Source organism: Epinephelus moara, chromosome 1 (genome assembly GCF_006386435.1).
Source record: "Epinephelus moara isolate mb chromosome 1, YSFRI_EMoa_1.0, whole genome shotgun sequence".
In the NCBI taxonomy this organism is placed as follows: domain Eukaryota; kingdom Metazoa; phylum Chordata; class Actinopteri; order Perciformes; family Serranidae; genus Epinephelus; species Epinephelus moara.
Window position 1 is genome coordinate 41,833,191 of NC_065506.1, and position 18,001 is coordinate 41,851,191.

Genomic DNA, 18,001 nt, shown 5'->3' on the forward strand with positions numbered 1-18,001 from the left:
ATGTTGCTACAGCAGGAAAGTATGCAAATAGATCAATCTGCACATGTAACATGATCTAGCAAGACTGCAAGGAAAGTTAATTAAGTGAGTTGCGATAATATGTAGGGACAGCTGGTATTAATTACACATTCATTCAGATCTTGAATTACTCCGCCTACTTGTGACCTATTCGTCACCCTGACAAACCCTGTCGCACTGGAATCTTTTACTACAGTATTAGTTTGGCACTGAAGCAAATTGTGTCTCACATGAAAGCAACCACCTGTTCTCTCGACACCCATCTTATAAACGTGTCATTAACACAATTAGTCCCGGCGGTCGTTCAGTCATTAAATGAAGCCAGGGCTAGAAAACTGACAACTGGCCTTTTTCTGTCAAGGACAATGGTCCAAAAAAGGCAAATCTTAGTCATCAACAACCACAAATTCTCGGAGACATCAGGTTATAACTGAACTGCTGTCTTTCCTGCTACAAGACACTATCTCTGAAAATTCCAGTCTGGTTTCAGAGGCCTCGCTCTATCGGACAGAATCAGCCCTCTTGACTAATGATCTCCTTTTGGCAGCTGATGCATCAAATTGTGACCTTCCTCTAGCTTTTATATCATCCTTGGAGTCAGTAGAACAGACTATCCTTATGCAGAAACACAGTGAAGGTGTCTCTGACTCAGCCTTTGACTGTTTTCTATCGGATTTAACCAGAAGTTCTGTGCTGAAAATTCATTCTCATCCTTCTACTGTTTCCCGTGGGATCCCTCAGGGTTCGATTTTTGGTCCTTTGTATTTCATTATTTATGGTCCCACTGGCCCACATGTCTTGAAAAAATCCGATTTTGGATGCAAATTTAGTTTAGCTTACGTTATTTGGGATATAGAGTCAGTTCGATGGTGGGTTACAGTCACTTGGGAAAAGATTTTAGCCACATGCTCCAGATATAAACCTTTAAGAGGACAAAAATTACAAAAGCATATATTGCCGTATATTCACTGGTGGGACCTTCATCTGACAGCCGGTAATAACAAAAAAGAAGCTCTTTAACCTGCATTACTTATTATTATTTTTTGCCACTTGGTGGCAATACAACAAGCTGTAAACACAACATTGATATTGTATTACGATATGATTAATAATAATTGATATAGAGGTGTTACTAGGGAGTTGCTTATTTGCACATCCAGCAGATATGGAGTAACATAAGCGCTCATTTAAAGTCATGCTTCAGACCACCTGGCAAATATTTGTCCAATATTTGCTCACTTTTAGCTCTGTTTTTGGCCTCCACCGACACTCCTGAGGGAAATATCTGCCTCTTTACCTGTTAAATGCTCTGCTATGTTTACCAGCTAGTAACTAACTTGTGCATGTGGGGTATAGTCATCATTATATCATTGATTGTTCTCTATAAACAGATATCTGCATATGTTTGCAGATCGTATCATCATCAGACAGATCAGCGAATGGGCTCTGAGATTGATTGTTATACGCAGCTGCCTGTTGCAGGTGGAAATGAGGCAGATGAGAGCAATGCTAGAGCTGAGAGGAAGACACTGATGATGATTCTGTGTGGAACTGACAATATGTGTTTTTACAGCAGAGGAACTTCTTAATAGTTTAGGGTCTAGGCTTTATTGAGCATATATGTGATGGCTGACCGTGTGTATGTAAACAGGTAAAAAGCCTTTGAAGGTATGAAGTTTTCGAGGGAGCTCCCAAGTGGGCAGTTCGTCTCAAGGAGGGGTCACATGGTAGAAAAAGAAGGTTGATGTGTAAATCGGTAAATGTGTGAATGTATTTGTAATCTGTGCCTTCAGATTCACAATCTGTGTTTTTACAGTTTTGTAATCTGTGCCCTCATAATCAGGTTTTGTAATCTGATTTTATGTAGGAATGCAAATTTGATGTTGCCCGTGAGGTAGTGACCCAGTTTGTAAAATTCAACAAAGATATTATCAGTTACTTTATCATTCTTTCAGTTGATGTTTTATTTATGGCTGTTACTTACCATAGAAAAGGGTTCAAATGAAAATGTAACATTAAAAAAAAGGAAAATCCAAGGCACTCTTCTTTAAATGTATAGAAAGCCTTTATTCAAAAAATGACTTTTTCATTTAGAAAAAGTTAAAACATGATGAAAGTGGGTCACAGCCCACGCGTTTCGGCACAAAAGCCTTCCTCAGGGTGTAACCCTCAGCACACTAATGCTCCTTACATAGGATGATTGGAATCACCTGAGTAGATAGGAGGACAATGGAAACATGAGAAATAACAGATCAATAAATTACTTGTGCAGAGAGAGACTTTTTATATTTACCAAATGAAAGCCACTATCTATCCAGGTCTAAATGAAGACATTGATTTCAGTCCTTTTTTGTAACTTTTTTTTCTATCATTACAGATACAGTGTTTTTTCTTTTTTCTTTAACTTTTTCTAAATGAAATAGTCATTTTTTGAATAAAGGCTTTCTATACATTTAAAGAAGAGTGCCTTGGATTTTCCTTTTTTTGATGTCTATATTCCCACCAAAGAGCACCTTCGTCACATGATTAGATGAACCTTCTGAGCACTCTGGACTTTCTTTTTGACTGAAAATGTAACATTATTCTAAGACATTTTAAAAACACCTCTCTAACATGTTACAGTGCATAGTTTAGGCAAGAAAATGGAAAAGGTTCCATTCCCAGAGATCCAGTGACATCTGTGTTCATCTAACAGAAATGTGTTCAAATTAAAGACAAGATGTTCCTTCCATCCATCCATCCATCCATCCATCCATCTATTTTCATCTGCTTATCTGGCAGCTCAACTCTGAGCTCCCTCCAGATGTCTGCACTCCTCACGCTATCTCTAAGGCTGAGTCCAGCCACCTTTTTGAGGAAACTCATTTCAGCCGTTTGAATCCGCAGTCTCATTCTTTCGGTCATTACCCAGAGCTCATGACCATAGGTGAGGGTTGGGATGTAGCATCACTGCAGACGCTGCTCCAAGCCACCAATCTATCTTACACCCCGTTGTTCCCTCACTTTCGAACAAGACCCCAAGATCCTTGAACTCCTTTGCTTGGGGAAGTAACTCACTCTCAGCCCAAGATAAGAAGTTTATCTTTCTAATGATCACAAAATATGCATATTTGTCATTTGTAGAGATCCCAAACCAACAGCCTGGTGTTTTTTATGGACAAATATCCACAGCCCAGTCAGAGGTACCTAATTTCGAATCTAAGGGTACGATTCACAAACCCAATTGCACAGATTTTACACATTAATTTTTTTTCTACAGTGTGACCCCAGAGGGGCTCTGTAGGTTGATGCTTGTTTTCTGTCACAAAGTTTAACTTTACAAGAGTGTTTCCGTTTGCTCTGGGGCTCCTTGATGCTTTTAGAGTGCGTGCTGCACTGCAGTTTCTTGAAGAACAGAACATCTCAGAAACCGACTAGTAAACAAACGCACCAGGAGATAAACTAAACAATATTTTACACTGAGTCGCCTTTAAAATCTTGTAGCTACAAAAGCAAGAAACAGCATTTTTGCTGGTTTAAATTCTCATTTGACTTATTCAGTTCACAAAAAAAAGACAAAATGAAAAACCCAAAAGCAGCAGACCTACACAACAGCTGTTGTTCATCTCTGCCAACTGCAAAAGTGGATCATTGCACAATTATTATTCAGCATGAAAGATGAAAAATAGAGTGTCACAATACGATGTGCTGGCAGGAAAATTAGAGTTAAAAATAAGTTTTGAAGTCAACACATTGTCATCATTATAACACTGGGGCAACTTAATACACAGAGTAATCTGCTCCTGTCATCCAGCAGTGCTCCAGTAGTCTCTGTACGTCATAATGAGGGAAGATGATGAACAGTAATGACGATGATTTCAGCGTCACTTCAGATGTTACCGAGTCGATGCAACAAAATGGTAAATAGGCCCATTTAAGAAATCATATTGAGTGTGCCAGATGTCGCCTGTAGAAACAGCCACGCTTTGTAAAGATCCACATTAAATGTGTCATACGTCTCTTTAAAAACTTCATACTTGTTGGATGACTTCAATTTTGTATTTAAGAATAGATTACAAATAACCAAACATATTTTTTAGCATACAATTTGAAGTTCAGAGTTCACAGTCTCACCACAAGATCCATTTCTTAGCTGTTCTATGACTTTCAGTCAAATCATATGCATATGCATATCCATCAGCAGGCAAAGGTGTCCATTTGTTATGGACCTGTAGATGTCAGATGTTTCTTCTGAGCACTTTAACACATTATTTTACAAGGTAAATTTCACCTGCTGATGAAGATTAAATATGATTGAAAGCTTCAGAACTGCTGCTAAATGAGCCTTGTCGTGGAATTGTCTTATCATACAGTTGAATATTGTGATGATAAAACTATTTTCTGCATTATGATTAAACATTTTGAAGTATCATGAGTCCACTGGCCCCAGAAATGTTTCTCAGGGGTTGTCTTGGGTTGGCAAACCAAATCCAAAAGTCATTACTGAATTTAGCTTCCCCCCTATTAATGTCCATGCCAGCTTTCCACTCTCCAAAATTTAGCCTAAATTTGGAGTATTAATTACTCCCCTTCCCAACAAGCTAGTATGACATGGTTGGTACCAATGGATGCCTGGGGTTGTCTAGTTTTAAGATACCACTACCTTCACACTACCTTAAAATATAAGTATATCACAGCCTCTTTAAGACAGTGATGTCATCCTACAGCTATTTTTGATTCTGTCACAAGGAGGGGCCAGTTTGAAGGCCATTGATTGTATCAATGGCCATGGCCCCCCTGGATCCCCTTTTGAGGTGCCACTGCATGACTCAGAGACTCTATTTCAAACTTGTATCTTCTAAAGATGTTTTCACATCTGCCTTGTTTAAATTGGTTGCACTGAACCCTGGAGTGCTTATCCCCCCAAACAACCAGACTGAAGTGGTCTCAGTCTAGGTACAAACGAACCATGGTGCTGTTCCATAGTTCGTCTGTGATGAAAAATAATGCGACCTCGATCCAACCCAACTAGAGGAAGCATTGAGTCCTTTCTCGGATCAAACCAGCTCCCTGTGTTGTGCCTGTGTGTGCACTTTGGCTACAAAAGAGCCTATGTTTGCCCCCTGTATTTGCATCAGTGCTACACAGGTGCAGACTGTGTTGAAGACCATGGGCATACCTGATGGTTGTGCCTGATGGAAATTCTGACCAATTAGACAGCTGTTTTCTTCTGCTTTTAAATGCTGTCATGTAAACACAAACCAAAAGGCAACGTGGAACACTGTAACCAGAGCAGTGCAGTGCAGACCAGAGCAAACAAACCATCGGTGTAAAAACTATTTCTAGTAAATCTTTAATAAACCTACAACTTCCCAAGGCCAGATTAAACATGATGCCATCATGGTCACAGGTGTAGACTTGGGAGCAGACAGCCCTTCATCTTTAAATACAAAACCCTCAACTCCAAATGTTTGCAACTCGATTCAATTTGTCCACTCAGAGATGGAAAGGCCAAGCTGTGGCCCAGCTGCAGCTGTTTTCATTGTAGGAGTGAACAATATAACCTTTTCAAATGTTTTTCTATTACTTTTCCTGAAACTAGGTCCTGCACGACAGACTGAAAGATTTTCAAAATTATGCATATTTACCTCCTTCAGGTGACAGCTCGCTGGCCTTCACGTAGACCTCCAAATTCCAGCAGCTCTTCCAGTGTGAAAGACAAATTAATCTAGATGGTTTTGTGTTTTGATTAATGTTTGCCCTGCAGATAAAGGATTCAGTTAGTGTAGTTCACAATGAAGCAATATTTCTGTGGTGCACAGAAACACCAAGTTTGATGCTAAAGGTTTAACCCTCGCTTCTCAGTTTTAAAACAAATCTTACTCCAGAGAGTGTGCAGAGAACCCAATGGGTTTGTATTTTGAAAAGTGTAGAGGCAGACATATTGTAAGAGTGAATCTTTGTCCAGATGCAAATCTTATAAAGACCTCACATAACTTTTTCAGTGAATAGAGCTGGAATAAAGTCTGATTCTTCTCAGGCAGCTGAGAGTTCGTGAACTAAAGAACTGAGTAAAAAAAAAAAAATTTCTACAGATAAAAAAAAGAAATATCCTTCACACTCACTGATAGCAAGCGGACACAAATACAAAGGGGCACACTGAAAAATATAGGCTTAACACACACAATTGAAAGCCTGTCAATGTTTCAAGGTTGCCTCTGTACGTCGATAACGTGGACTGTGGATGGAAATACTGAGACTGTAATTACCTGAGAAATGTCAGGATTGTTGAAATAGCTAAACAATGCATGTTTACATTAATCTAAAAAGGACATCACATGGTAACAAAGAAGTGAAATGACTTTGTTATATGCAGTTGTGAAACCTCTCAGTAAAAGAGGCATTTATGTAGTATAATAACTGACATTGTGGAGGGTACAGGGGATGACGTGTCGGTTAGGTGAGATGCCTGCCGAGCTGCAGACCACTGCGCGAGATCAACTGACAGCAAAACTGGATGCTTTTTTTAGTCATCACTGTGTCTTCTAGCAGTTTTTTAGTCACCAAACATGGTTGGTTTTTACCAACCTGTCGCCGCGTTTCCTGGCGGGGTGGTGCAATGAAAAGTGGTTGTTTTCTATCAAGACACAGCTGTCTTTTTAGCTTCCAAAACTGGGTACTTTAAGCCATAACATGTTCTTTTCCAATCAACAACGAAGTGTACCCGCTACACAAATGTAATGTATCTGCGGTTTGCAGAAAAGCAGAGCACCAGCACTTATTCTGGCCATCACTGAGTTGTAAAGGATAGGCTCACGTGTTTTCAAGAGATCCCTTTCTTTTCATGTCTGGCAAATGCTGGCAACAAAGGGAGGAAGACTCATATGCAGACAAGAACAGCTCAGGGATTGACTGATTAAATGAAGGTACATTATCTTACAGGCAGGTACAGGCTCCAGATTTTAGGGATACGGGTTTGTGTTCAGGGTACAGGTTCAGATGGCTGCAAAGCAAGGCGTGAATTAACGCTGACAAACTGGGAAGGAGCAGATGGAGATAGGCCGGTATAAATAATGTGAGTATGTGAGTAAAAGTATGTGGTTAAGTTTAGGAAAAGAAATATGGTCAGGCTTAAAATAACAGCCCTTGACATACATCACTAGCGTATATGCTAGACTTTGTAGCATACGACGCTACATTGTCATTAAATAACGGGACATGAACTGTGGTCTCCTGGGTAAAAGTCCAGGGTTTGTTTGACTTATCCACTTCACCTCCCACCTACCTTATGGAGACGTTCTTGCTCTTTATACTATCGCAGTTGCTCAGAGAAGCATCAAAAAATGACGACGCCCACTGCACCTCATACCAATGCTAAGGATGTCTCAGTGGATAAGTATCTGGGGCCAGTTGCACAAAGCATACTCCTTGAGTATGACACTTAAAGCTTACATGAAATACCTCATCAGTAACTGACTGGAAAGATCCTGCTGCATAAACCCGCATCACAATCATTAACTGTAGAGGAGATGGAAGAGCGCAGCTTTGGAGAGTTGATAAATCAACTTCTAGTAGAATTCAATGTACAAAATCAGTTGCTCATCATTGTGTCCTTCGGGTTCTCACGGTCGTGGAACACTCTTCTCAGGATGCCTTCATTTTTCTCAACCCGGTCTCACTCCAAAGTCGTCAAAATCCAGCGCTTGAGCAGTGACTTGTAGCATCAGACAGTGATGAAAAAGCCTTCCTTTAACATCAGCATGATACGCGGCCGGTCGCTGTTACAGTTTAATGGCGCTCTGCTGCATCGGGGGGAAATGCAGCGGTAGAAGAATGAAAGTTAAGGCAGTTAAAGTCCAACTACAGGGGGCGGGACAGGTGGTGGATGGGATCAGCAACCACTGATTTTCACCTGGGAGAGCGGTGTACGTATAATAACTTCTTTTTTAAGTTACTCTTTAGCCATGACCTTGATTTTCTTCTAACCTGAACAAAGTCTTTATTTGAACTCAAGTAAACCATAATGTTATAAAACACCCATTAGAGAGGTTTTGAAAGGCAACGACAATTTTGTTTTTCAGCGTGGAAGTTCATTTTTGACCTTTTGTAACAGTCACTGTCACAAAATAATCTAAGCCCAATTATACACCTACTGAGCTTTTCTGAGCTCTCAGGCGATCCTCCTACACAGAGCAGAACATCTTATCAGTGAGGAGGAGGACAGAGAGATAAAGCAGGTCCAGCGGGGCTGTCCACATCAAGAGGGGGTGATGGGAAACCCCCCTTTCACATAAGACGAGCACAAACACTGCTGAGCCAGCACGGACCACCAACAGCATCCCAGTGCGACTGTAGTCAGAGTTTTCAAGTCAAAAAGACTCAATATAAACCTTTCCAGCACCTGAAGTCCCTGTGCTGGGACTGACTGAGCAGGTTCAGGTTTACTCATCTGTTTTTTCCCCCTGTTTTTATGGGAGTCTACAGTCACGTCAAACAATAAAAATCTGAGTTTATATATATTTTCAGGTGCAGCTCTGTGGTCCGGGAGGGTTGCAGTTGGGCAGCAGTTTCATAAATAACACTGAAGCTGAACTAAATGTTGGCCGACCGCACGACTTTCCATATTGATCCAGCAGAGAATTATTTCACCTTGTGCTAAGGAAAATATATTTTTTTTTGCTTACCCAATGTTTTGGGGTAGCAGTGGAATGTAGAGTAGATTGTGTTTGGTTTCCGCAGCTCTGACTCAGCTTCTTGATGTAAGGAGATTTAAAAAATAGCACAATCTGGAAGGCATGTCTGCAGAAATGAATAATTAAATTAGAGCAGCGCCGTAGACGGTTATGATAGCACCTTTTTCTTTTACTACAGTGGGTCAGACAGTCTCTGCTCCAGTGTAGCATAATAAAACACGTTTGGCACACATATCTTTAAAATGTCTTATAGAGGCAAAGTGTTGAAATACCACTCCCATCACTTTTAATGTCACCTTTTAACCGTTCTTAGAAAGCCATTTTCTTTGCTTTGTGGCTCCAACTCCTTTTCATTACATGCACACATCCCTGACCCAGAAGGGCACGGCTCTATTTCCTCTATCAATAATAATTATCTTTCTTTTCTTTCAGCCTTTTGAGCACAATACGGCTCAGAGACATTTTCCCAAAGTTTGAAAAGAGATTTTGAAATGTACTGTAGGTGCTGAAAATGACAAGAAATGACAAGAAATGGGGGAGCAGCAGCGGCAGGTTGTTGTTTTTTTTTTTTGTCAAGATGCCTTCAAAATGCATTCACACAATGCCAGACATGAAAAATTCACCCCATTCTCATGTCTAAATGATACCTGCGGTGTACACGCTGCTCCCGCATTCACATTACTCCTGTTTGTACAGCTGAGGAGAGACAAGGACAGCGGGGACTCGCCTAAATTCTGGAAAGTTTTCCCAAAGAATATTAGGTCAGAGGAGGAGAGGGGAGATAAGGATGTTGCCACAGGGGATCTTTTAGCCAAAGAACATTTTCTATCACAGTTACAGGAGGAGAGGGCTTGCTGCAAACCATACTCTTGTATATTGCACTGAACATCTAAATGGTGACTTTACATTTGTGTGCTAATTTTTGCTCATTCTGTGTGTGTGTGTGTGTGTGTGTGTGTGTGTCTCCACAGCCGTGCTACGAGCGTGTAAAGGACTGGCTTAATGAGAACCTGGTGGCACTTTGGATCTTTGCTCTATGCACAGCACTTACTCAGGTAATTACAGCTTTTAAGTTGTGTGTTTGTTTTTTTTTAGCAGTCATTAACTCGCTCCTCGATATCTGCCGCCTCAGACGGAGGCTCTTACTTTGTGATAAATAAACCTAATACCTCCAGTGTCCTCTGCATTAAGAGCTGAACGCAGGATTTCTCCGGACAGCAGGAGCCCATATAAGCCTCTTGTGTTGCCACTGTAGACCACATAGGAGGGTTTGACTTTCCGTAAAATTCTTTTTATGTCCTTCCCAGCCAAGTGCTACGTGATGCGCTTACACAAGCTGAGAGCAGAAACACGCTGTTCTTGAAAACATCAGTCACACGAGGCGGCTGTGATGCTGCAGGCTCATTTTTAATCACTGTTTAGATTCTCAGTGTCCGTTTCGAACATGCAGCAAGATGAGAACCAGAGGGAAGATGCAATCACTGCCAAACTTATATCAAATATCTGTGACGATTGCTGAGTCACAGCATTGTACAATTCAAACAATTTAACTTGAAGCTCAGGAAATTAGAAGTTAGGATATATCTTTCCATTACCTGACTTAACTAACCTTAACACTGGCCGTCTGGATAACCGTTACTACAAAGCTTGTTATCAAGTAGTTCAGTCAACTCTGGGCTTTCCTATCCAGCCATGAGCACCTTCATGTGAATGAAGCAGGGGTGTTAATTATGAGCAACATCATCAGAACCATGAATGAAGGAGGCTGCTCCATATGATATGATATGAGATGAAACGGGACCTCAAGTGTCTGCCATTGCGAGAGAAATGCAGAAATATTGAAAATACTATCCTAAAATTCACTGTCGGCTGAGACTTAAATTAAGGCCTTCTTTACACGGATGCCGATACAAATAAAAACGGATTTTTATTTATCCCGTATGTGGTATCTGAAGTTCTACTGTGACGCTTTGGGTCAGATGACCAGTTAGAGGCCCAGGGTCAAGAAGGCATATGGCCAGGGTCAAGAGGGTATTTATGGCCCAGGTCAAGGATTAGTGAAGTCCGACTAGGGTGTCTCTCTGTCATCTGTTTATCTTTGTCTCACATTTCACAAAAACAACCAACCTATATAAGCAGGGTAGTTGGGGCTGTTATTCAGAGCAGTTCATATTGGCTTCGAACCCTCTCTCAGGCAATCCTAGGTGCTTGATTTGATGCTGTACTTCTTGTAATAAACCTTTCTGTATACAAGCAAGACGGTGTCAGCGGAGTCTCCTTCATTACCTTCACATCATCGCTATTTCATAAACAACACGTATAAAAAAAGATTCCAGGTTTACACTATCAGCTGTGAAAACGATATCCCTGTTTACACGAAAACACAAAAACGGCAGCTTTCTGCTGCAATTAGCATGTCAGGCTAGTAGGTGGCAATACACCACATATCAACCACAGAAGAACGTTCTGCGCACGCACAGTGATTTGTTTTCCTCTTGGCGCTAGTGATAAAAACAGTGATAAACTACATTTTAACCTTATGTTGCATAGTTGGATGCTATGCACTTACTAATATTGGGCATAGCAGACGCCTTTGTTCGCCAATGTAGCGGTGATGTTGATGCAGCAGTGCTAAGGTCAATTGTAAGCTTGTAAGTAGTCCCAAAAGTGCTAACACAACGTAAACAACCCGGCATATATCCGCCATGGTTGTTGTGGTTACAGGCACTAAGTGTATCCCTATGTGACCTGCTCTGGAGCAGGTTAACTTTTCAGCAAAAGTTGCCACAGTGATTTATCCCGGTAAAAAGATATAGGGATATGACATTACAATAAACAAAAGTACCAGTACTATGATAGTAATATAGTGCAGACCGTCTGTATTACAGAGTTCAAGGGGGTTAAAATGATCACAGGCATTCCACCTGGAGACAGAGTCTGAACTGATATGAGGAGTAGTTTTATTTCAGGACACCATATTGACCAAAATTCCAAACACACTCCTACAAATGAGGAAGACACTGCAGTATGAAAATTAGGAGACATGCTCTCATGTATCCTGGTCTGCACTTAAAATTAAGTTCTGGGAAGAAGTGTTTGAAGCCTTCAAGGAAGTGTTTCATCACCATTCCCCACAAGAATCAGCTGTAGCCTTAGTGGGAGTCACACTGGAGGACCTAAAGGAAATCTCTTAAATGTGTTACAAACCTTATTAACAGCAGCCGTGAAGTGTAACAGTAAACTGGTTAAAACATGACACTGTGGGTAATTTTTTCAACAACAGTTGGATCTGTGTGAAAGTCATGTTAATGCAAGAACATCATTGAATTTATTGATAAACACAAACACACATTAGACTACGGGTAAATTTTGAAACCCTGTTTTCAACTCCTCTGTTTAACGGTTGAACCTCATAAACTACATTACTCTGCTTTTGTCTGGGACAGACAAGAGGATGCACAGATTTGTACACTGGGGAAACTAAACAACCACTCTACAAGCACATGGCCCAGCACAGGAGAGCCAGCTTGTCAGGTCAAGACTCGGCTGTCCACTTACCTCTAGAGGAAAAGGGGACACTCCTTTGAGGACAGTAATGTGCCCATCTTGGCTCGAGAAGACAGATGGTTTGACAGAGGGGTGAAAGAAGCCATCCATGTCAAACTGGAACGACCATCGTTAAACGGAGGAGTTGGCCTACAACACCACTTATCACCCACCTACAATGCGGTCTTGAGATCTCTCTCCACCTGTTCTCACCTGGACCCATCTAACCCTAATGACACACATGATAGCTGGGTGGGTCAATGACTCAAATGTGACACTTAGACAAATCTGTAAAGGTTCACACCCACACGGAGTTTAAAGCTTGCAACTCCACACCAGTCTGTTAGAACTGAAGAAGCCTCTTGGATGAAAGGCGAAACATCTTCAAGAAACTCGAGCTAGTCTAGTTGCCTACGATACAGCACTTATGATTAGCATGACCTGGTAAAAGAAAGTTAGAGGCAACTAAAGCTTGTCTGCTGAACTTCACAGCACACAACCCCAGACACTCAACAGCTGGCTCACACCAAAAGCACTGTTTACCCCGTACACACACTGACATTTTAACCTGGATTTTTAAGATTTCACACACTGGAGGCCATTTTTGTAAAGCTCAATATTTGTCTGGAATCAGAGAGAAAAAGATGTGTTCACATTTTCAGCCAGCTGCATGTGGATGTAAAGCTCAGATACATGCTATATAGTACTGTGCAAAGTTGGTGCGCTGCCAAATGTATTATATTATTGCTGTTTTAATAACTAAAGTGTTAGTTAGTTAGTCTATTAGTTAGTCTATTTTCAAGTGACATTACCTTACTGATTATCCAACAAACCTGTAATAGGGGCCATCTGAAGCCCTGGTTACATGTCAGAGTGCACCTTAACAAAACACAACAGTGAAAATAAATGGCTCCGAATGTAAGTTGAAAAAAAAAAACTAATATATTTTGTTGTACACAAATGTTGACTAACCTGATGTCATATAGATAAACATGTCAAACAAGATTGTGTCAAACGATGACACTCTAGCTACCCCTTGAGCGTCAGTTTTGGATTCTTGGGGATGGCGTTTCAATTTCTGCTTGTAACACACAGTGTCTTTCAAAAAAAAGTTCTGTGTTTTTATGTTTAGGCAACAAAAGTAATTGGTTAGGGTTTAAAAAGAAGATCATGGTTCGGGTTACGGAAGCATCTTATTTCTTGCTCCATATACCATGTCAGTTGCTCTGAGCATCTAACAATGATACGGCTGATTGCGTCTTATTGTCAAGGGTGCCTCTGTGCGTCAGTATCTGATGCAGAGGGCCACTGATGAGGCATTGGTATTAAGCGCAAACCTATAGGGCCGAAAAATGTAGTCAATGCGCAAGTGCCAAAACCTCATTCATTGAATGGCCAGTTGACCCCAGTGTTAAAATGCCCAACTACAGCCTGGTACAAAAAAACAGTTTTGGTCTTTATTACTAATTTCCCCGTTCATGACAACTGCACGGGGGGTTAGTTTTTATACAACTCACCAGTTTAAATATTTTTAAAGCCTAAAGTTACACATAATTAAGGGCAGCTCTGAGTGACAGGCTGTCTGCTGAGTCAGATCCAACCTGGTCTCACTCCCAAGTCGTTAAAATTCAGCGCTTGGGAAGTGACTTGCAGCCTCAGACAGTGACAAAAAAAAAGCTGTCCTTTATTCGGCATAATACGCCACCAATCACCATTATAGTTTAACAGAGCCCAGCAGCATCAGGGGGAAACGCAGCGGGACAAGAACAAAAACAGGCAACAGGCAAAACTTGACAGAAAATCAGCAACCGACGCACTCAGGGTACCTTACACGTTGTATCTGGACGTGGAAAGTCCACGACCAAACGTCGATATGTGAGGAGGTCGGAGTGAGAATGTGTTGTCAGATCCCCTCCCACACTCCTCCACAGCACCAGCCTCTTGCCCAAATATGGTCACCTCTGGCTCCAAAAAACACAAGATGGCAACGGCCAAAATGCCAAACTTGAGGCTTCAAAACAGGAGTCCACAAAGCGATCGATGACATTACAGTAGCTATTCGGAGTCAGAACACCCAGACTGAAAAGCTTTCTGGTCGTTGGGAAAACAAAAATCAGTGCTCATTAGATAAGTGTTTGTTGGAGATGCTGGAACTGTAAGATACAATCTGTAATAAAGGAAAAGCATCCACACACTCCAGTCTGTGCAACATTTAATAAATGAATATTGCAGAGACTGGAGAGTGTGAATGTTCCTCCTTTTGTTATCCAAGAAATAAACATAATGAGATTTGGATATAACAGTACGACAGAATAAATGTTTTTGGCTTTTATTGTGAAACAGGTGTACGTTCTGATGATACAGAGAACGAGCAAAACAGATGGAAGAGTTCCTTTTCATCTCACTGTGACTTTACACATCTGAGCCCATCAGATTTTAATGGCTGATTTGTTTCCTGTGTCTGTGCAGATCCTGGGCCTGGTCTTCTCCATGACGATGTTCTGTCAGGCAGTGAAAGTAGAGACCTTCTACGCCTAGCGATCGACCTCTCTGCCCTTCAGCACACTTGGATTGTTTCTCATCAGAGAGAGACAGATATAGACACCCCCCCCTTCTTCTTCCTCTTCCCCCTCCTCCCCCGACAGACTCTTCTTTCCTTGTCCTCTCTGTGACATTCCCTCTCGGATGTCACCAGTTCACAGTTTCTCTGCTAACTATCAACAAGCACAGTGTCGGTGTAATACCTGAGTTGGTTCCTATGGTTTGCTCTGTGTCAAAAGCTAATTTCTGTGATACATTTTATGAAGCAGTATTATGAACATGTATAAAAAAAGTGTAACCCTTTTTTTTTTAATATGTGTTTTGTTCTAAATTATTTTATGGTTTGTATGTGTTTTCAAAATGGGAGCTACAGTTGGGAAAGTGCTTTAAGTGCATGTCTCCTGCGATGGTGTGTATTAAATGTTTTGGCTTGACTAAACAAGACGCGTCATCTTGTCATTCCTCAGCAGGAAACGCTGAAGGGTTTGCATGTAATCCTGGTGTATTTACGCCCAGAATCCTGGACGGCAAACGGGAGAAACTGAGGAAACTCACCAGGAATGGGCATGTTAAATGGGTTATATATTTCCTCTGCTGAGACATGCTGGAATCATTAAAATATTTCGTAGCATCTAGTCAATCGGGTATTAATTACACATATCGTATTAAAGGAACTGCTTTGCGACTTCATGCCCTATGGAACATGTGGCTTTTTTTACTGGCTGGATTTACATGAGACATAAGAATTACACCAAAAGATTCTGTCAGAGGAATTTAAAATGAACACCAAGCAGGATCCTCCAGACTGCCCTAGGGCGATTTCCCTCCCAGCACCAATCACAGCTCCAATGACAAAGATTCATCTGCCGTCTTTGAAGCCCCCTCCGGCTCTTTTGTGGCTCCTTAAGTTCCTTTTTTTTTCTTCCTACCTTGGGCCGTCAAGTATAATCCAAGCCATAAGGACACCAGAGACGCATTTTGATTAAATAGCCCCACAGGGGTGAAAATACTTTAAGAGGTGTCTTCAGCTGCAATCTGAAGTCCTAGCACTGCAGGTGCTGGAACCCTTTTTGCATTTGTTGGGATTTCTACTTCCCTTTGCTTCTTATTTTTCTGCCTTCAAACAATCTGGACCTGAGAGATTAAAAGTCCCAGAGCAATCAAATATGTGGAAACGCGTCAAATCTCACCCTGAAGTCAGCCAAAGAAACTACGCAGATCAGCCAGTGGGTGAAAAATTAAAACATGTCATCTAATATTCTCCCCACATGTGCTGTGTGTAGCATACTGTGTCTTGTGGTAAAAAGTGAAGAGCAGAGACTCAGAAACACAACAAGCTTGAACCCAGAAGGACACAAAGACAGGCAGAAGATTATAAAAGTTCTCATTCTCTGAAGTCCAAAGACAGGCAAGGGTCGCAGACAGGTAATTAGTCAAAACAGGCAAACATAACCAGACGGGGGGGCGGACAAATAATCATCAATCCATGTATCAAGCAGAGGGGTCAGACAGGCAGAAACAAAGGCTGGAAAACTAGGGCAGGATGAGTAGAGATGGGCTGCTATAAATACTGCAAGGTGATCAGGAAATAGGAAGCAGGGGAAGGTCATGTGATGGAAAACTACAAGAAAAAGGGGGTTACTGCTGGGCAGGAGGGAGCCGCTGGATCTGAAATGACACAAGTGTGTATAGGAGACAGTAAACCGAGTGAGTGTTGGAGCTGGATGGAGGTGTGACAAAGATGAAGGATGTTCTCGATGAGTGTATCTTTGCAATATAATGTAACAGGAGCACATGAGAGGCACAACCTGGGGCTACCTTTCAAGCAGTGATGAATGTGCAGACCTGCCCAGCCTGCACAGGACATCAATATGATGTCAGACAGAGTTTGGACTCTTAAGTTGGAGAAACCTTAAATTTGGTTGGAATGAAAATCAGTAGACGGTATTTTAACTGTCTAATGACTTCAGAATTTCACATTATGTCGACGTTAACATTATGATGTTTTGCAGACGTTGGGTTTCATTCCCCATACTTTACAGCTAAAAGTCATTTTGCTATGTCAAGGAGACGTCGGCATTTCAATCAGTCAATCAATCTTTCAGCAGTCCGCTTGCTTTGGTCCAAATCAGGGACTGATTCTGTTACAAAGTTGTAGAATTGCCTAGAGTTGGTTCGTGTTCTCACGGCAGCATTTACAAGCGGACCAGATCAAATGCCTTGTGAGAGAAAGCTGCTCTTGATTGGTCAGAATTTCCATGTGGGAAAAATCCAGGAAGTAAAGCAAACGTTGAAGAAGAGTACACTTGCAAGATAAATGTGACACTTTCTAATGTCACAATGGAGGGACAACTACGCAGGTTGATTTTAGCGCTGCTCATCGTGGACTATATTGCTGTCATTGTTCATTTTAGTCAAACCATACAGTTTGAAAACGAGGCGCGGCTCCAACTAGAAAACAATGTTTTGATGCATTGGATGTGCTGAATGTGCATATGTTTTGATGCATTGGTTGTGCTGAATGTGCATATTAAGGCAGTACAGGAGGAAGTGCACATTAACCCAAACAATGTGTCATGTGACTGCAGTTGGTTCAGATCCAGGTCGGAACACGTTCTCACCACAAACGAACCGCACCAGAGTTCGTTTGTAACCAGACCGAGACCACAGGTCTCTGTCCGGTTGTTTTGGTGCGCACCTGAGTTTGATTGCTGTGTTCACACCTGCCCAAATGAACCGCACTTAGGGGGCAAACAAACTTGAGTTTGATTGAACAGAGCCAAACAGGGCAGGTGTCTAAGCACCCTAAGATATAACAGAAGTCTGACAGACCCAGACAATGACAGGGAGAGATAGTGAGTGAGCATGTGTCCAAGGAGTGAATGGCAGGGTGAGAAAGAAAACTTACAGCCTGAGCATGAAAGTATTGTCTTCCTGACTGAACTTTCGCTAGAGCTTCATCAGACATTGTTCTGACATGGAATTTTGGTCACCAGATGTCACAACCTCAATTCTACCCACTATCAATATTTGTCGATGTTGGTGGCCTGTTGGGTGGCGTCTCATTTATAACCGTTGCATTTGCCCAAACAGGTGCCTGAAAGAGGTGTTCACTGCTGTCCACGCAAAAGTTTTGATCTTTTAAAACAAACTTGATGGGAGAATGTGCACACCTGCGCAGAGACTCTGACCTAAACAATCAAACATTTTGGAGACAGGGGAAA

The 18,001-nt window shown here is 41.5% G+C and overlaps 1 protein-coding gene across 3 annotated transcripts in view; it reads left to right on the top strand.

The window, feature by feature from the left end:
• Positions 1 to 15,210, top strand: part of tspan4a (tetraspanin 4a) — a 245,619-nt gene extending 230,409 nt beyond the window's left edge. For all 3 annotated transcript variants that reach the window (XM_050051936.1, XM_050051945.1, XM_050051927.1), the window contains 2 exons: positions 9,662 to 9,745; positions 14,706 to 15,210. In XM_050051936.1, coding sequence (XP_049907893.1) covers positions 9,662 to 9,745; positions 14,706 to 14,774 — 153 coding nt within the window. In that variant the 3' untranslated portion in view covers positions 14,775 to 15,210. The remainder of the gene's footprint in view (positions 1 to 9,661; positions 9,746 to 14,705) is intronic.
• The last annotated feature ends 2,791 nt before the right edge of the window (positions 15,211 to 18,001 follow it).